Here is a 16526-nt window from a genome sequence, read left to right as displayed (position 1 = left end):
CATCTGCGCATGTGCAGATGGTGTTTTTAACTTCCGCAGCGCTAGCGAGGAGCCGAAGATTGGGGGCGGCGCGGCTGTTTTAAAACGATCGGAGCCGGCATATCGAGAGAAGGAGAAGAGGACCGCCCCCCCCCAACTCGAAGAATGACATTTCCAAGGCCGGGCGTGGGGGCGTGGGGGATCGGGGCTAGATTTCCCTTTCTCCCGCGGACTTTTCTTTTGCTCCGAGCCTTGCGGACAAGCAGCGACCCGGCTTTTTCAAAGCGCAAAAGGTTGGAGGAGGACGCGGCTCGCGGAGAGGTGGAGAGAACCGGCGGGGTTCCTCAAGAAGACAACAGGTTCTCGAGCGATCTGCCCCCCCCAACACACACCCGCACCCATCGCTCTAGCGGAATCCAAGCGCGCCTCTCCAAAGCTTCCTTTTTTCTTGGCTCCGGCGTTTCTCACTTCGCCTCTCCGAAGCGAAGGAAATAGGTGAACTTCTCCTCCGTCCGCCCCATTGAAGCCCCAGCCGGCTGGAAAGAAAAAAAAATCCTTTTTTTGGAACGGGGAAGAAGCCGGGTGGGTGGGCGGCTGGGAGAGAGAGGCAGGGCGACTAGCACGAGGGGATTAACCTCGCCTGGGAAAAGACACTTATACCGGCTTTGCAAGGATCTTTGTAATCGATGGCTTCCGCCTGATCCTCCGGGCTAAGGTCGTAAACGTAGTCGAAATCCAAGCCGGAGCCACGGGAGCGGCAGAGTTTGTTCCAGAGGGCCACCCCGGCCAGCCACAGAGCCATCCTCCAGCAAAACATGGTCCTGCTCCTCGGCGGAGAGATGGAAGCGAGAGAGAGGGAGAGGGAGGGAGGCGAGGCGCCGGGTGCCAGGAGCGGTGGAGCGCGTACGTGTGGCGGACGGGGGAGGTGGAAGGCTGGAGAGAAGGGGCGCCGTGGGGAGGAAAAAAGGGCCGCGAGGATCTCCTCCGTCCGCGCCGACCGGCTCTGCTCTTCTCCAAGGGGATCGCACCCGGAGCCTGGGGCTTCCCCCCATGCAAAGGAATCGGGAGGCTACCGTGCGCGTGGGCGTGCAGTGCTTCTCTCTGCGTGCGTGTGTGTGAGTGAGTGCTGCGCTTGTGTGTTTGTGTGTGTAGGCGCGCGTGGAGGGCGAAGGGGTCCGACCCCCCGCGAGGAGGGGAAGTTGCAAAGCGGGAGAAGGCGCTGACTCACCCGCCTGCCCTCTCGCAGCGCCCGGCTCCCCTCCTCGCCTCCTCCTCTGTCAAAGGCCGGGCAAACTTTTCTGCCTCCCCGCCACCGCGGCGGCGGTAGTACCGCCGGGCTACCGGGAACTCTTCTGCTCGGAGGTGGCGACGGTTGGAAGGATCCCTCCTCCTTCTCCCGGTCGACCTCCCTGCCGAGCTTTCCGCTTGTTCCCGCGCTGGAGTCGGACTGCAGATCAGCAAACAGGGAGAAAATAGAGATGTCCTGGCCGGGTGGGGGTGGGGGGGAGAGGAGGAGGAGGACGGCCGGGAGCACGGCAGCCCTGCAGTGATGGCAACGCGTCAGCAAAGGAGAGAGACTGAGACAGAGGAAGGAAAAGTGCAACGGCTTCCCCGTCTTTTCTTTCCAATAATTTATCTGGAGTTTCCTTTCCTCCTCCTCCTCCTTCTCCCTTTAATGAGCAAAACCGTCCAGCAGAATCTCGTCCGTCAGCATCCTGCTTGCTTTAATATATGAAACTAAAGCAGGTTGCGCAGCGGCGGCGAGCGGTTGTTGTTAGTTAATTTTTTTTATTATTTTTTGCAAGCAGACTCGGGCCCGGCTTTTCCAAGCGGATGCGAAAGGTTAACGGGTTTTTTTGTTTGTTTGCTTGAGAAACAAAGTTTCCGCCACAGCTTCTTCTCTTTCCCTTCCCTGGCTTGGAAGTGCGCGCGCTGCGCGTTGGCTTGCAGCGATCCAGGCTCCAAAAACGTAGGCAGGCTTTTGATGGCTGGATTTGGTTTTTTCTAAGCCAGCCGAACGAACCGGCGAGTTTAAAATTCGGATTTAGCTGATCAAGCTAAAAAATAAAACGCGGCTCCGATCATTTTAAAACAGGCGCGCCGTTCTCCGCTGACTCCTGGCGAACTTCCAGGGTGAAGGGCGGGCGAGCGGGGGCTGGGGGGGGCTTCGCCCTCCCGCCAGCAAGAGGGGGAAGACACAGGGAAGCCGCCCAACAGCTGATCTGCCCGGCTGCCATCTACGCATGCGTGCCCATTTAAAAAAAAAAAAAAGGGCACACATGCGCAGATGGTGTTTTGACTTCCGGGTTGAAAAATCGCGAATTACCCTGTTCGCAATGGTCGGGGACGCAATAACCGGGGGATCACTGTAAATACATTATTTTTGGCTATGAACAGTATCACAAACCTTCCCTTAACACTTTAAACCCCTAAATTGCAATTTTCCATTCCCTTAGCAACCATTTAGATTATTACTCACCATGTTTATTTATTAACATTTATTTTAAAAAATATTTATTAAAGGCAGATGAAAGTTTGGCGATGACATATGACGTCATCGGGTTGGAAAAACCATGGTATAGGGAAAAACCCCACAAAGTATTTTTTTTAATTAATATTTTTGAAAAACCGTGGTATAGACTTTTCGCGAAGTTTGAACCCGCGAAAATCGAGGGAACACTGTATTAAAAAACCATAATACATGCATTTAGCACAAGATCATAAGGACCATTCTTTTTTCATCCAGATACTTGGTGTTATCTTCAAAGGATAGGGCAGGGAAACACACATAGAAAAATAAAGGCCCTTGTAACATTAAACACTAACAAATTTATTAGGGTTTGTAGTGTATGTTTCTTAGTCACTAAGGACAGTAGTAGGAGAAAGAATCTGGTGGTCTTTAGACTTTTATTATTTATTTATTTATTTATTACTTGGATTTGTATGCCGCCCCTCTCCGAAGACTTGGGGCGGCTCACAACATGTAGAAACAAATCATAAGTAATCAAACAATTTAAAATTTTAAAGATTTAAAAAAAAAACAAAAACCCCATATACTAACAGACACACACACAAGCATACCATATATAAATTAAACGTGCCCAGGGGGAGATGTTTCAATTCCCCCATGCCTGACGGCAAAGGTGGGTTTTAAGAAGTTTACGGAAGGCAGGAAGAGTAGGGGCAGTTCTAATCTCCGGGGGGAGTTGGTTCCAGAGTTGTTTGGTTAAAGTTGGTTAAAGTTGGTTGAGTTGGTTAAAATTTTATAGATTTTAAGTGCACATCCACTCCAATCGGCATAGAAATTGTAAGAATTTGTAAGAGTTCAAAGTTAGAATCTACTGTAGTTAATTAGAGGATCTTAGGGAAAAGAACAAAAAAGTTCATATCTAATTTTTTCCATTCTTACTATAACATGTGTAATTTTAATTGATTTGTAATAAAGTTGATGTACAACGTATTGTTCAAGTTCATATTGTTCAATCAATCTGCCCCCAGCTCTTCTGAAGTTATCTAAATGATACTTTATTCAGAGTGATTTAATAGAACATCAACTTCTAGTTAGTTCTGTATTAAACCTGGAAAGTAATTTGAGTCTCTATATAATACAGTGATCCCTCGAGTTTCGCGATCTCGATCTTTGCGAAACGCTATATCGCGATTTTTCCACCCGATGACGTCACTCCCTTCCTTTCTCATCTTTCTTTCTCTCTCTCTTTCTCTATCTTGCTTCTTCCTCTCTCACACTCTCTTCCTCCCTCTCTCATCTCTTTCTTTCCTTCTCTCTCTTTCTCTATCTCTCCCCCTCTTGCTCTCGAGCGGCGGGCGGCACCCAGGGAAGGTTCCTTCGGCCGCCTAGCAGCTGATCTGCTCGACAGCGCAGTAGCAGCGAGGAGCCGAAGATGGGGTTTCCCCTTTGCGTGGGCAACGGGGAAACCCCATCTTCGGCTCCTCGCTGCTACTGCGCTGCTGAGCAGATCAGCTGCGGCGGGCGGACAAGTGGCGGAAAAGCGGCGGGCGGACAAGCGGCGGACAAGCGGCGGGCGGACAAGCGGAAAAGCGGCGGAAAAGCGGCGGCCGGACAAGCGGAAAAGCGGCGGACAAGCGGCGGCCGGACAAGCGGACAAGCGGCGGAAAAGCGGCGGCCGGACAAGCGGAAAAGCGGCGGAAAAGCGGCGGACGGACAAGCGGAAAAGCGGCGGACAAGCGGCGGCCAGACAAGCGGACAAGCAGCGGACAAGCGGGCAGGCAGGCGGCTCCTCAGCTGCTGGGTCTTCCCAGGTGCAGAAGTAAAAACACCATCTGCGCATGCGCGGCCATGGAAAAAGGGGCGCGCATGCGCAGATGGTGTTTTTACTTCCGCACCACTACATCCCGAAAAATCGATTATCGCGAGGGGTCTTGGAACGGAACCCTTGCGATAATAGAGGGATCACTGTATAGCAGTATCACCTCTACATCTGTACTTTTTAAATAACATCTATGCTAATTTGTTATTTTGTTCTAAAATTATTTTACTATTTTCCATTAAAAGTCTGTTCATTTGCCTTCATATGTTATATCTTTCAAAAGGCTTATTATAGAATTTAGTGTTATTTAAATTACTTCTTAGAGAATGAAAGTAGTTTTCATTGTCTCTTTTAATGATTCAATTCCTCTCTTATTCAATCACCCCAATTAATAAAAGTGCATTTAAAAGCTGACTTCCTATCATATTAGAGGGGGAGATGGAAATGGGGATGGATAGAAATAGTTTCTTTTCACTCACATTTGGGAAGAAGAATGATGAAGGAAAATACTGTGTGCTCGCTCAGTGAAGCAAGCTTTTTTTTCCTGTTCAAAACCCAATAATATTCCTTACCATTTCAGACATGTACCATTAAAAACATGGCATTTTGTATTTTTTAAATATTTTCCTAATGAATAGAATGTTTATAATGCTCTGTAGGAAGATTACAGACTTTTAGAGCAGATGTTTGTGGACGTTTGCTGGGTATTGTTATTGTTTGAATATTGCTCAGATATTCCCGTACATCCATTCTTATAATTACTTAGAAACTACTAGCATTTTATCAATTGGTATGCTGCTATGGATAGGTAATCCATTGTGAGTTTAATTTTTTATCATATTAATTTTTGCTGGGTTGACAGCTCATCCCATGTTTGCTGAATAGCTAAAAAACAGCCAGTGCTATATATTATCCAGATTCTGATTAATTACATCTTTAATGTAATTAATTACATTAATTACATTAATTACATATTGCCATCACACAAGGCTAGGATTGAATCTTATAATAAAAATGCTTTATTTTATCATATTTATTTGATAGGGAATAATAATGTTAGGACATGGGTCTTGTTTATAAACCATTATGGTAAGAGCTGCACAGGAAACTACATTGTGGTTTCATATGATGTGTGAATTCATTCTAGAATTCAATCTAGATGCAAACTGAAAGTCAAATTGGAGAAGAAGCCGTTCAAGACCAAGAAGCTGGACAAATGTTGCATTAGGATTCTGTGTTAGAAAAAGGCCAAATCTGCCTTTCCACTCTATTTCTCCTGATTTAAATCACTCTCCTTTAAAAGAGACAATAAAAGCGGAGTAACAAGATAAAACCTATTTTATTTTCAATTACACAAAATTATTATTGTGCTAACATACTGCTACTTCTTTTCAGAGATCAGAACGCTATGGATCCAGCTTTGGAGTATGTGAAGGTATGAAATATGACCTAATTACTTCCATAATTTAAAAAATAAAGTGAAAACATCTATTGTATTAGTAAGTTGTCGTAATTGCAATAATGTATTCCTTCTTTGGTTCATTAAGTCTAATATATTATAGTAGCTTGACTTCATTTTTTTAAAAGCTTGACTTTTTTTTTTTAAAAGAGAGAATGATAGCTAATTAGATTACTTGAATCAAGCTTGGAGAAAGCAAGATCATATTGCAAACTTAGTAATTAATCATCACTGTTGCTAACGGCTTTTTCATTTTTTCCTGGTAATATTCCAGCAATCACTCTGTTGTATCAAAGTAGATGAAATGAAATTTGTAATTTGATATTCAATGTCTTTGCCACAGGCTACTTTAATATGAACAGAATGCCTGTCTGTAGGACACATTCATTCCACATGCTGAAATGGTGAACCAGTGTTGGAAAGAAAGCTAAGAAAACTAGAGCAATTGATGAACCCTGAATCTATCTAAATCCTGGTTTATTGTGAGCAAGCAGGATTCTAATGGGATTAAGATTACTTATTCCTGCTTGGTTGTCTTATTTCTAGTAGAAACAACAAAAGAAACTAAAAATGCTTTACTTAGTTTAACATGAGATTATTATCTTGTTGCTCTCTTTAGAAGCTGGAATAATAATCCAGAATTGTTCTTGGTGTACAAATTTATTCTGTTTAGCAGAAGCAAGCAGGAAGTCTGGATTCAAACAATACACTAAAAGAAGGAAGGCCAATATTACACTGCTCAAAAAAATAAAGGGAATACTTAAACAACACAATATAACTCCAAGTAAATCAAACTTCTGTGAAATCAAACTGTCCACTTAGGTAGCAACACTGATTGACAATCAATCACATGCTGTTGTGCACGTTCAACTTTGTACAGAACAAAGTATTCAATGAGAATATTTTATTCATTCATATCTAGGATGTGTTATTTGAGTGTTCCCTGTATTTTGGGGGGCAGTATATTTTCTGTGTGAATGTAACCATATTTTTCTTTGGGTTTCATAATAGGTTAAAGTATTCTTATCAGTTAAGTCAGTTGTTTGTCATAATGTCAGGCAGATGTTTATACTGAATTTGGCACTTTTATCCACCTATCACATCCTTCCTAAAGACCGGGATAGGCAGGTGTTGTAGTTTGATGGTGTCAAAGGCATTGTTGCAGGATGTAAGCTGTTCCAAGTAAAGCTGCCTTTTGTAATAGACTGATGGGGATGTTGTCAATGCCAATAGTGTTCCTAGTGGCGCTCCAGCTGTTTTGGGATTGCATCAAGGAGCCTATTATTATTGGTACATATTTGCTTTCTATTGCCACACTACTGCTGTTGTTTGCAGTCATCATTATTATTATTTTATTCATAAATAAATTACTTTTGTTTATCAAATTTATATGACTGCCTATCTCATAAGAAGTGACTCTACGCAGTGTATAACAAAAGTATAAAACCAATAAACACATCAAATACACTCATAAGCACACACTTACACAGAAATATACAAGATTGTATCATCAGTCAAGTGTTAAATATGGTAAAGGGTTAAATAAGGTCCAGGAGGGAAGTGTTTTTAATAGGAAAGTGAACACAAGAACAAGGGGACACAATCTGAAGTTAGTTGGGGGAAAGATCAAAAGCAACATGAGAAAATATTATTTTACTGAAAGAGTAGTAGATCCTTGGAACAAACTTCCAGCAGACGTGGTTGATAAATCCACAGTAACTGAAGTTAAACATGCCTGGGATAAACATATATCCATCCTAAGATAAAATACAGAAAATAGTATAAGGGCAGACTAGATGGACCATGAGGTCTTTTTCTGCCATCAGACTTCTATGTTTCTATCAGTCACCACATTATGCTCTGAGATCTCCAGGCCTAATGGTGGAGTCATTGCTTGAGGGGCTCCCAGAAAGTAAGGAGGAATGGAGCTGACCTTACTTCTTGAGTGGGAGGGATGTTTCACAAGGCAGACACCACAACAGATAAGGCCTCCTTTGGCTTGCCAAGTATGTGTTATGGCTGGTCGGCCATCGGCTCCATCAGCAGCCAAATCAGAGGAGGAAGAAGCGTGAGAGTCAGGGCCTTATCAAAGCAACCTCAGAGCTCCGAGGAAGAAGAGGGACTGAAGTTGGCAGAGAGAGAAACAGAGGCAGAGCCTGGGTTGTCTTTCAGCTCTCAGATAGAGAGTCAACAGCCCCCAGGTCTGAAGATGGCTGATGAAGATGGCTGGGTCCAGTGCCTGTATGGATGGGCAGAAAACAGAGGAGAGGAGAGCAGTGGAAATCCATGGGCCAATCCTTAGGAAGGAAGACCCAGCGCTGCTAGCGAAGCCCCACCCTATCTCTGGCAGTAAAAGGGTGAGGATGAATAGATGTGGCAGACAATTATTCATCTCCCTGTCAGACATACTTGTTAGTCTGTGGTGAGAGACCTATAAAGCCCTTCATGGCACCGGACCAGAATATCTCCGGGACGGCCTTCTGCCGCACGAATCCCAGCAACCGGTTAGGTCCCACAGAGTGAGCCTTCTCCGGGTCCCATCGACTAAACAATTTCGTCTGGCGGGACCCAGGGGAAGAGCCTCTGGAACCAGCTCCCCCCAGAGATTAGGATTGCCCCCACCCTCCTTGCCTTTCGTAAACTCCTTAAAACCCACCTCTGCCGTCAGGCATGGGGGAATTGAAACATCTCCCCCTTGCCTATGTTGTTTTGATTGTATGATTGATTGTGTGCTTGTTTTTTATATATATTTGGGTTGCTTTTATGAATTTTTTTAACCTAAAACTGTAATTAGATTGGTAAATATTAGATTTGTCACTATGTACTGTTTTTGCCATTGTTGTGAGCCGCCCCGAGTCTGCGGAGAGGGGCGGCATATAAATCCAATAAATCTAATCTAATCTAATCTTTTACCAGGGCTGTTGGTGCTTCTAATAAGGGAATCTTTGAGTTAACTTCAGACGGTTTGTTATGTTTGGGGAGCTGGGTCAGAACAGTATAATTGTTAAGAGGTGTGGTGGCGCAGTTGTTAGAATGCAGTACTGCAGGTTAATACTGCTGACTGCCAGCAGTTTGGCAGTTCAAGTCTCAGCAGCTCAAGGTTGACTCAGCCTCCCATCTTTCCAAGGTCGGTAAAATGAGGACCCAGATTGTTGGGGGAATAAGATGACTGTCCAAAAAAGTGCTTAGAGAGTAAAGCACTATGAAGCAGTACAGTGTTCCCTCGATTTTCGTGGGGGATGCGTTCCGAGACCACCTGCGAAAGTCGAATTTCCGCGAAGTAGAGTTGCGGAAGTAAATACACTATTTTTGGCTATGAACAGTATCACAAGCCTTCCCTTAACATTTTAAACCCCTAAATTACAATTTCCCATTCCCTTAGCAACCATTTAGATTATTCCTCACCATGTTTATTTATTAAAGTTTATTTTAAAAAAATATTTATTAAAGGCGGACAAAAGTTTGCCGATGGCATATGACGTCATTGGGCGAGAAAAACCGTGGTATAGGAGAAAAAACAGCGAAGTATTTTTTAATTAATATTTTTGAAAAACCGTGGTATAGACTTTTCGCGAAGTTCAAACCCGCGAAAATCGAGGGAACAATGTATATAAATCAAAGTACTATTGCTATAATTTCCCAAGGGACAAGATCTACATCATGACTCTCTTGCCAAATTTGAAGGGACAAAGCAGATGTAAATTGGAGAGATGATATCTCACTCTTTGGTGACAAATGTGTTCACTCACAGTCTGGCGTAGAAGCTGAATAAGAACAGAGAGAGCACTGAACCTTTTAGCAGCCTACATCATAGAGCAGTGTTTTTCAACCAGTGTGCCGCTGCACACTAGTGTGCCGTGAGACATGGTCAGGTGTGCCACGAAGCTCAGAGAGAGAAAGAAAGCAAGAGAGAGAAAGAAAGAGAGAGAGAGAGAAAGAAAGAGAAAGAAAGTAAGAGAGAGACAGAAAGAAAGCAAGAGAGAGAAAGAGTGAGAGAGAGAGAAAGAGAACAAGAGAGAGAGAGAAAGCAAGAGAGAGAGAAAGAGAACAAGAGAGAGAGAAAGAAAGCAAGAGAGAGAGAAAGAGAGAGAAAGAAAGAAAGAGAGAGAGAAAGAAAGAGAAAGAAAGTAAGAGAGAGAGAGAGAGAAAGAAAGCAAGAGAGAGAAAGAGTGAGAGAGGGAGAAAGAGAACAAGAGAGAGAGAAAGAAAGCAAGAGAGAGAGAAAGAGAACAAGAGAAAGAAAGCAAGAGAGAGAGAGAAAGAGAGGGAGGGAAGGAGAGAGAGAGAAAGACATAGAGGGAGGTAGGGAGGGAGAGAGAAAGAGAGCAAAAAAGAGAGGAAGGAAGAGAAAGAAAGAGGGATGGAGAGAGAGAAAGAAAGAGGAAGGAAGGGAGAGAAAGAGGGAGAGAGAAATAGAACGAAAGGGAGGAAGAGAGAGAATTTTTTTGTCCAAACTTTTTTTCACCTTCCCCCCCGCCCCGCTCAATGTGCCCCAGGGTTTCGTAAATGTAAAAAATATGCCACGGCTCAAAAAAGGTTGAAAATCACTGATAGAGGCTGGGAGTGGGATCTCTCCTTCCCAATCCCCACTGTTTGGAACCAATCTTGGAAAAAGGAGGTGAATCAGCACAACACAGCTTCTGTTGACTTTAGTCATGGAAGTGTGTGTATCCATGCAAATTATATTCCAAAGCTATCAAGCAGCATCTCTGCCAACGTCCAAGGGTGATTTGGCTTGTTTAGCAACTATGCTTCTAACTCCTCTACTTTAGTTTTTCTTTTTCCTTGTAAATATATGAGAGATAAATCTTGCTTGTTTACCTTGAACTCAGAGAACTAATTGCCCTAAAGGTCGTCCATTAGTGATTGCACTTCTTCATTTCAGATAATCTTTGACACATGCCTATTACAGAAGGAAATGACTTTGATAAGCAGGAAGCCATAAAAATAATCCTTAAATTGCAATTCTCTGCAATGGGGGGTGACCTTTGAATTCGAGGGAACTTCCAGGTAATCCCGAAGAGGTCATGCCTTGGAACATCTGAGTAACCATGGCTAGATCATCTGTGCATCTAGGGATGTGCTATACTTGGATTATCATTTCAGGCTAATGGGAGATAGGATTTCACATCTGTTGCTTGCTTTTCAGTTTGCCTGGCTTTCAAAAATGCTTGCAGAATTTCCAACAGGTAGAAAGCCTAGCAGAAATGAATGATGTCTCAGTTAAATATTGGTGAGGGGGTTGGTGAGGATGTACAAGGGTTATAACTGTGTAGGTGCAGTCACTTGACAGAGTCCGTTTGGATATCAGGCTAGAAAATAGAGAGAATGTGAATTCAAGTCCTGCCTTAGCTATGAAAGCTATGAAGAATGACTTTGGGCCAGTCATTCTTCCTCAGTCCAACCCACTTCACAGGGTTGTTTTTATGAGGAAAATTTGTGGAGGAGGATGTATTGGATATGTTCGTTGTTTTGCTTTTCATAGCAAAAATAAATATTAATAATTAATAAAAACATTACATTAACAAGAAAGGAACTTGAAAATTGGTAGTCCTATAATTTCTTCTGGACCTATCTGAGACACACTGTTTTAGCTAATTCATTTGTGAAGAATTACATTTTGCATCTGAGGAAAAGGTCCCTCAAACATTTGCATTTCAAACTAAATTTGATGGAGAAATATGATTTGGTACCCCAAATGGGAACTTGTCCCCTATCTCACAATTTTAGACTTCACGGTGCAGAATCTAGCCAGTTCCGTATAAATCTTTGCCCCCAAAAAAGGATCCAGAAATTCTTCTTGGGCAAACTCCATCACACGTACAATACGCCTACCATTTAATATCCTGAACTTCATTCTTGCAATGAACCAAAACTTGAGTTCTTCTTGTTCTGTGTTTTTCCATGGCTTCTCCTAGTCATCGATCCTGCCTTGTCAAAGAGTGAATGGAACCATTTATCTACCTTATCCAGGTATGCAAAGTATCATTTCTGCAAGTTGATAATGTCCTAACCATTGGGGCAAAGTCCATCAACTGCAGAAGAATGGTAACAGGTTTTTTTTGCATCCTAACATCAGAATTACCAATTTGCCAAATGAACAATGGTCATCATTCTCTTTGTATGGGATTCTACATAGCCCTGTCAATCAACTTACAACCACAATGGGTACCAGAATTTCTGTTGCTAAGCAAAGTGGTTGTTAAATGAATTGCCCTTGATTTTACAACCTTTGCTGCCATGGTTGTTAAGACAATCATTTCAGTTGTTGAGTGAACCACATGGTCACTAAGTGAATCATGCTTTCCCCTATTGACTTTGCTGGGGAAAAAGCTGGTTTGGGAAGTCGCTAATGTTGATCACTAGTGTTGGGCGAACTGAACTTGCACAATTCAGGTTCATGCCAAACTTTGCAGTGTTCGGCATGCCAAACCCGAACTTTTTAAGTTCGGGTTCGGCGTTCGCTTGAACACCGCGAAGCGCCGCCGCCCGGGAGGATAGTGGGGAATTCCACTATGGGATTCCAGGGGCGGGGCTTTGACATCATGGAGTCTCCTTCCTGGCCGTCCAAAACGGGGAGTTGAGGAGGAAATAAAGTCACGGGCTAGGAAGGAGTCTCCATGACGAGAAAGCCCTGCCATCAGAATCCCATCATGGGATTCCCCACCTCCTTTTGCTTCCTTTTATTTTTACGGAAAAGGATGCCGCAGTGGCGCTGCAAGCAAAAGGAGGTGGGGAATCCCACGATGGGATTCCGGGGGTGGGACATTGACGTCACGGAGACTCCTTCCTGGCCCGTGGCTTTATTCCCTCCTCAACTTCCCTGTTCGGCTGGCCAGGAAGGAGTCTCCGTGACGTCAAAACCCCACCCCCGGAATCCCATCATGGGATTCCCCACCTCCTTGTTTATTTTTACGGAAAAGGACGCTGCAGCAGCGCTGCTGCTGTTCAGGTTTGGCGAACTTACCCAAACTCTGCCTCCAAGTTCGGATAAGTTCGCCAAACCCGAACTTCGTTGGGTTTGCCCAACACTATTGATCACGTGACCCTGGCATGCTGTAACCTTCATAAATCGAGGCCAGTGGCCAAGTGCCTGACTTTTGATCATGTGACTATAGGGGTGTTGTGATGGTGGTATATGCAAGGACTGGTTGTAAATCACATTTTTCAGTGCAATTGTAATGCTGAACATTCGCTAAACAAATGGTTGTAAATCAAGGACTACCTGTATTTTAATTAAAGTCTGTTTGGCCAGTTTTAAGAAAACCATTGCAGTTTCTGTTGTGCTTATGTTTTAGAGATGAGCCTTGCCAACCATTTCAAATCCTTTTCATCCTCTCTTTTTTTGCCCCGTGCATTTGTTCTAAGTTTAGTGGTTTCCTTTTACCTTTCATCTTTCTGCTTTCCTTTGGTTGGACAAATGATTGTGTAGGACTGTGAAGAAAACGATTAGTTGCATTTTGAATGTCAATTAAGAGATTTGTCTAAAGATGCTTCCCTAAAAAGCAAAAGCAGAAAGAATTCATTTCATTTCCTCCCAAGGTTGCTCAGAAACACATCAAGATATTTTCATCCCCCTCGCCTGGAGCCTTGTGATGGCTGTATGCAAATGCTTTTTACAACATTTAAAGTATTGATGCATTAGGTCATTCTGTGGTTTAAAAAAAGAGAGAGCTGCTCAATATACAATGCTGGTCCCATAAACAGGCAAATGTTCTGAGAAGAAGCCATTGGTCTATAGTTCCTCTTTTGTTCCATCAGCAAGGCTGGTCACAGTTAAAGAGCTCTTTCAGAAATTGGCTTTTATTTCCCAAGTGAAAACAGGCCAGGCTGCTCTAAGTTGGCTGCTTAGGAGAATCTATGAATGGAATTTCGCCCTTCGATATAAATCATCACCATCGCCATCATCTGCAGTGAATTCAGTTTGTTATTTCATTTTTTTTTAAATGACCAATGAGGCAAGAGAGAGAGCTACTAAAGGACTCTTGTGCTTTACATAAAGCGTAGATAAATGGACTCATTTTTTAAAGTAAGAAGATCCAACAATAGTGGCTATGAGAATCAAAGAAGAGGATTTCTGGGTATTTGTAGTAAAATTTGTAGACCTGTTTTCTAGTTGTCTTCTTCCTTTATATACGGTAATTTAATGCTAAAACTGGACTTTAAATCTAGTTTAAACCAGTTGCTATTTTGGACTTTAAAGAAGGAACATGGAAAACAATATTAGTTTCATATTGCAAGTAAGCATCATTTTATTCAAAACTTATGGAAGATCATTTTTTGAGGCTTTGATGAGTTAAGATCATCTTAAGGGAACAGTTACAAAATTATCAGTGGGTTTCTAGGATGCTTATAGTTTGAAGCGACATTCTGAGGGTTTATCTGTGTGTGTGTGTCTGTGTGTAGGTCTTGGCATACTCAGGTCTGTTCCCATGTAAGTTTGATATAATCTATGTATCAATTCTATCAATTTTACACAGGAAAAGACCCGAATACTCAACCTACATAACTATACCTGTGAAAATCTAAGAAAACATATATTTGTGTGTACATACACATGTGTGCACATAATACAAACACACACACTTCTCTGTGTGGCACCTCTAGAAACTTTAGTCCTTTACAGTTATTTTTATATTAGGATATTCTACAGAGGTTGAATTTAGCAGCTTCTGACCAGTTCTGGAGAACTGATAGTGGAAATTTTGAGACGTTTGGAGATACCACCTCTGACTGGCCGCACCCCCATCTACTATCTGCCACCCAAGTCCCAGCTGAACTGGAGGAAATGGGGATTTTGTAGTAACTTTCCCCTGGAATGGGGAGAGAATGGAAATTTTACAGTATCCCTCCCTTGCCACGCCACGCCCACCAGGCCATGCCCACAAAACTTGCAGTAAAAAAAATTGAATCCCACCACTGATATTATCATTGACTACAAAATTAAAACACTTTAATTGTGCCTCAAAGATTCTTATAAATATTTTCCCATTGCACCAGCAAACATGTATTAGCTCATTTATACCTCTCTAGGTTACGGGTTCATGTAGGAAGAAACCTTTATATATATTGGTTCAACCATGTAACATTCTACCATTCTCAAACAATTTGAAATTTACCTCCATGTTCTCCACTTGGAAGACCAAGGGAAGGAAGCAAACCAGGTGCAAAGAAAGGAACAGAGTTGACAACTGAAAATTTGGCCTATAAAGAAAAAATGGCTTTGGAGAAAAAGTGATTGAGGGAAATAAGGGAAGGTAAGGGATATTACAGAAGTGACTGAGGGAAATAGGGGAAGGGCTATTACATAAAGAAGATCACAATATGTATTTTGTCAACTCAGAGTATAGGAGACAGAGAGCAGCAGTTAAGTTACAGGAAGACATGAGTTAGCCATTGCAGAATCTCTTTTGAATGCAGAATGTCCCTTGGAGCCAGTCAAGGCATTGAATTAACTTTCAGTTAATCCTAGCCCCAGGAAGGTAATGTAATACTACGCTTGTTGCAACTTGCCAGGGATGACTTTGTTAAATATCTGGTATTTCTTCCAGAACATGAGGTCCTTCTGACTGAAAGTGGAAGAGTCATGGTCAGAGTTACACAAGTGTTAGATAAGCAAGGGAAGTTCCAATGCTCAACTTCAGAAGTTGGACTTGACACCTCATTTGAAGTTTTCTCAGCAGCAGTATTGAATTTAAACAGAAATCAGGACTTACTTACTTACTTACTTACTTACTTACTTACTTACTTACTTACTTACTTACTTACTTATTATATTTATATGCCGCCCACTCCAACGGGACTCAGGGCAGCTAACAGTAATTGTAAGTATTAAAAGCAATAATTGTAAGTATTAAAAGCAATAAAAATACAACAGTGATAAAACAGCAATACAGTACTATAAAGTACATAAGTCTAAAAAGCCATACATACATACAGTCATTCTTAATTTCAGGCCTGCTGGAAAAGCCAGGCCTTAACTTAACTTTTTAGACTTTTAATGTTAGATTTGTTATTTTAGACTTTTAATATTAGATTTATTACTGTATATTGTTTTATCACTGTTGTGAGCCGCCCCGAGTCTGCGGAGAGGGGCGGCATACACATCTAATAAATAATAATAATAATTAATAATAATAATAATAATAATAATAATAATAACTTGTCTGCCTGCCTGTCTATCTACCCGTCCACCCCTCCCTCCCTCTCTCCCCTATTTTGCAGTTCATATTTTGCAGTTTTTAAATTCCAACCATTTAACTTATGCATTTAAATTTAACAAAGAAATAAATGTAATTAAAAATAGCATTTGATTTGATAAACGTAATTAGAAATATTATTTTTATGTTACATTTAAGTATAAATATTATATAATTTGGATTAAATTTAATTAGAAATACAGTATTTCCAAAGCATGTTCCTTGTAGTAGTATGCTGCCCTCTAGTGTAATACATCAAATTGATATACAGTGCCAAAGAAAATGTACAAGAATTGATGTAGCAATAAGCACCAGCTTAGCTTGCAAACAGTAAAATGTATTTTAAAAGAGGTTTTCAGATTTGGAAATGGTTTCTTTGCAATGACCCTTAGCTGATTCTGTTTTCTTACTTGTGTATATTTGTAACTAATTATTCAAAACTCTGAGAGCGGCACGAAGGCCGGCCAGTTTCCTGCCATTCCCCCTGGGTTTCTCTCTCTGGCTCAGTGTATGAGAGGCGTGTGCTCCTCCTCACCGCCTCAGAGTCCCTCTGTTTTTAAAAAAAGCCTTAACATTTTGGATTTCTCACCTCACCTTCTT

The 16526-nt window shown here is 42.2% G+C and overlaps 1 protein-coding gene across 1 annotated transcript in view; it reads left to right on the top strand.

Annotated features, from left to right (window-relative positions):
- The window catches only part of BCAR3 (BCAR3 adaptor protein, NSP family member), a 138773-nt gene that overhangs the window by 40902 nt on the left and 81345 nt on the right, over positions 1-16526 (top strand). The window contains exon 3 of the mRNA XM_070746494.1: positions 5664-5703. Within this exon, the coding sequence (XP_070602595.1) occupies positions 5664-5703 (40 nt within the window). The remainder of the gene's footprint in view (positions 1-5663; positions 5704-16526) is intronic.

This window comes from Erythrolamprus reginae, chromosome 3 (assembly GCF_031021105.1).
Source record: "Erythrolamprus reginae isolate rEryReg1 chromosome 3, rEryReg1.hap1, whole genome shotgun sequence".
Taxonomy (NCBI): domain Eukaryota; kingdom Metazoa; phylum Chordata; class Lepidosauria; order Squamata; family Dipsadidae; genus Erythrolamprus; species Erythrolamprus reginae.
The sequence above is the reverse complement of the archived record's forward strand: the minus strand, read 5'-3'. Positions and strand labels throughout refer to the sequence as shown.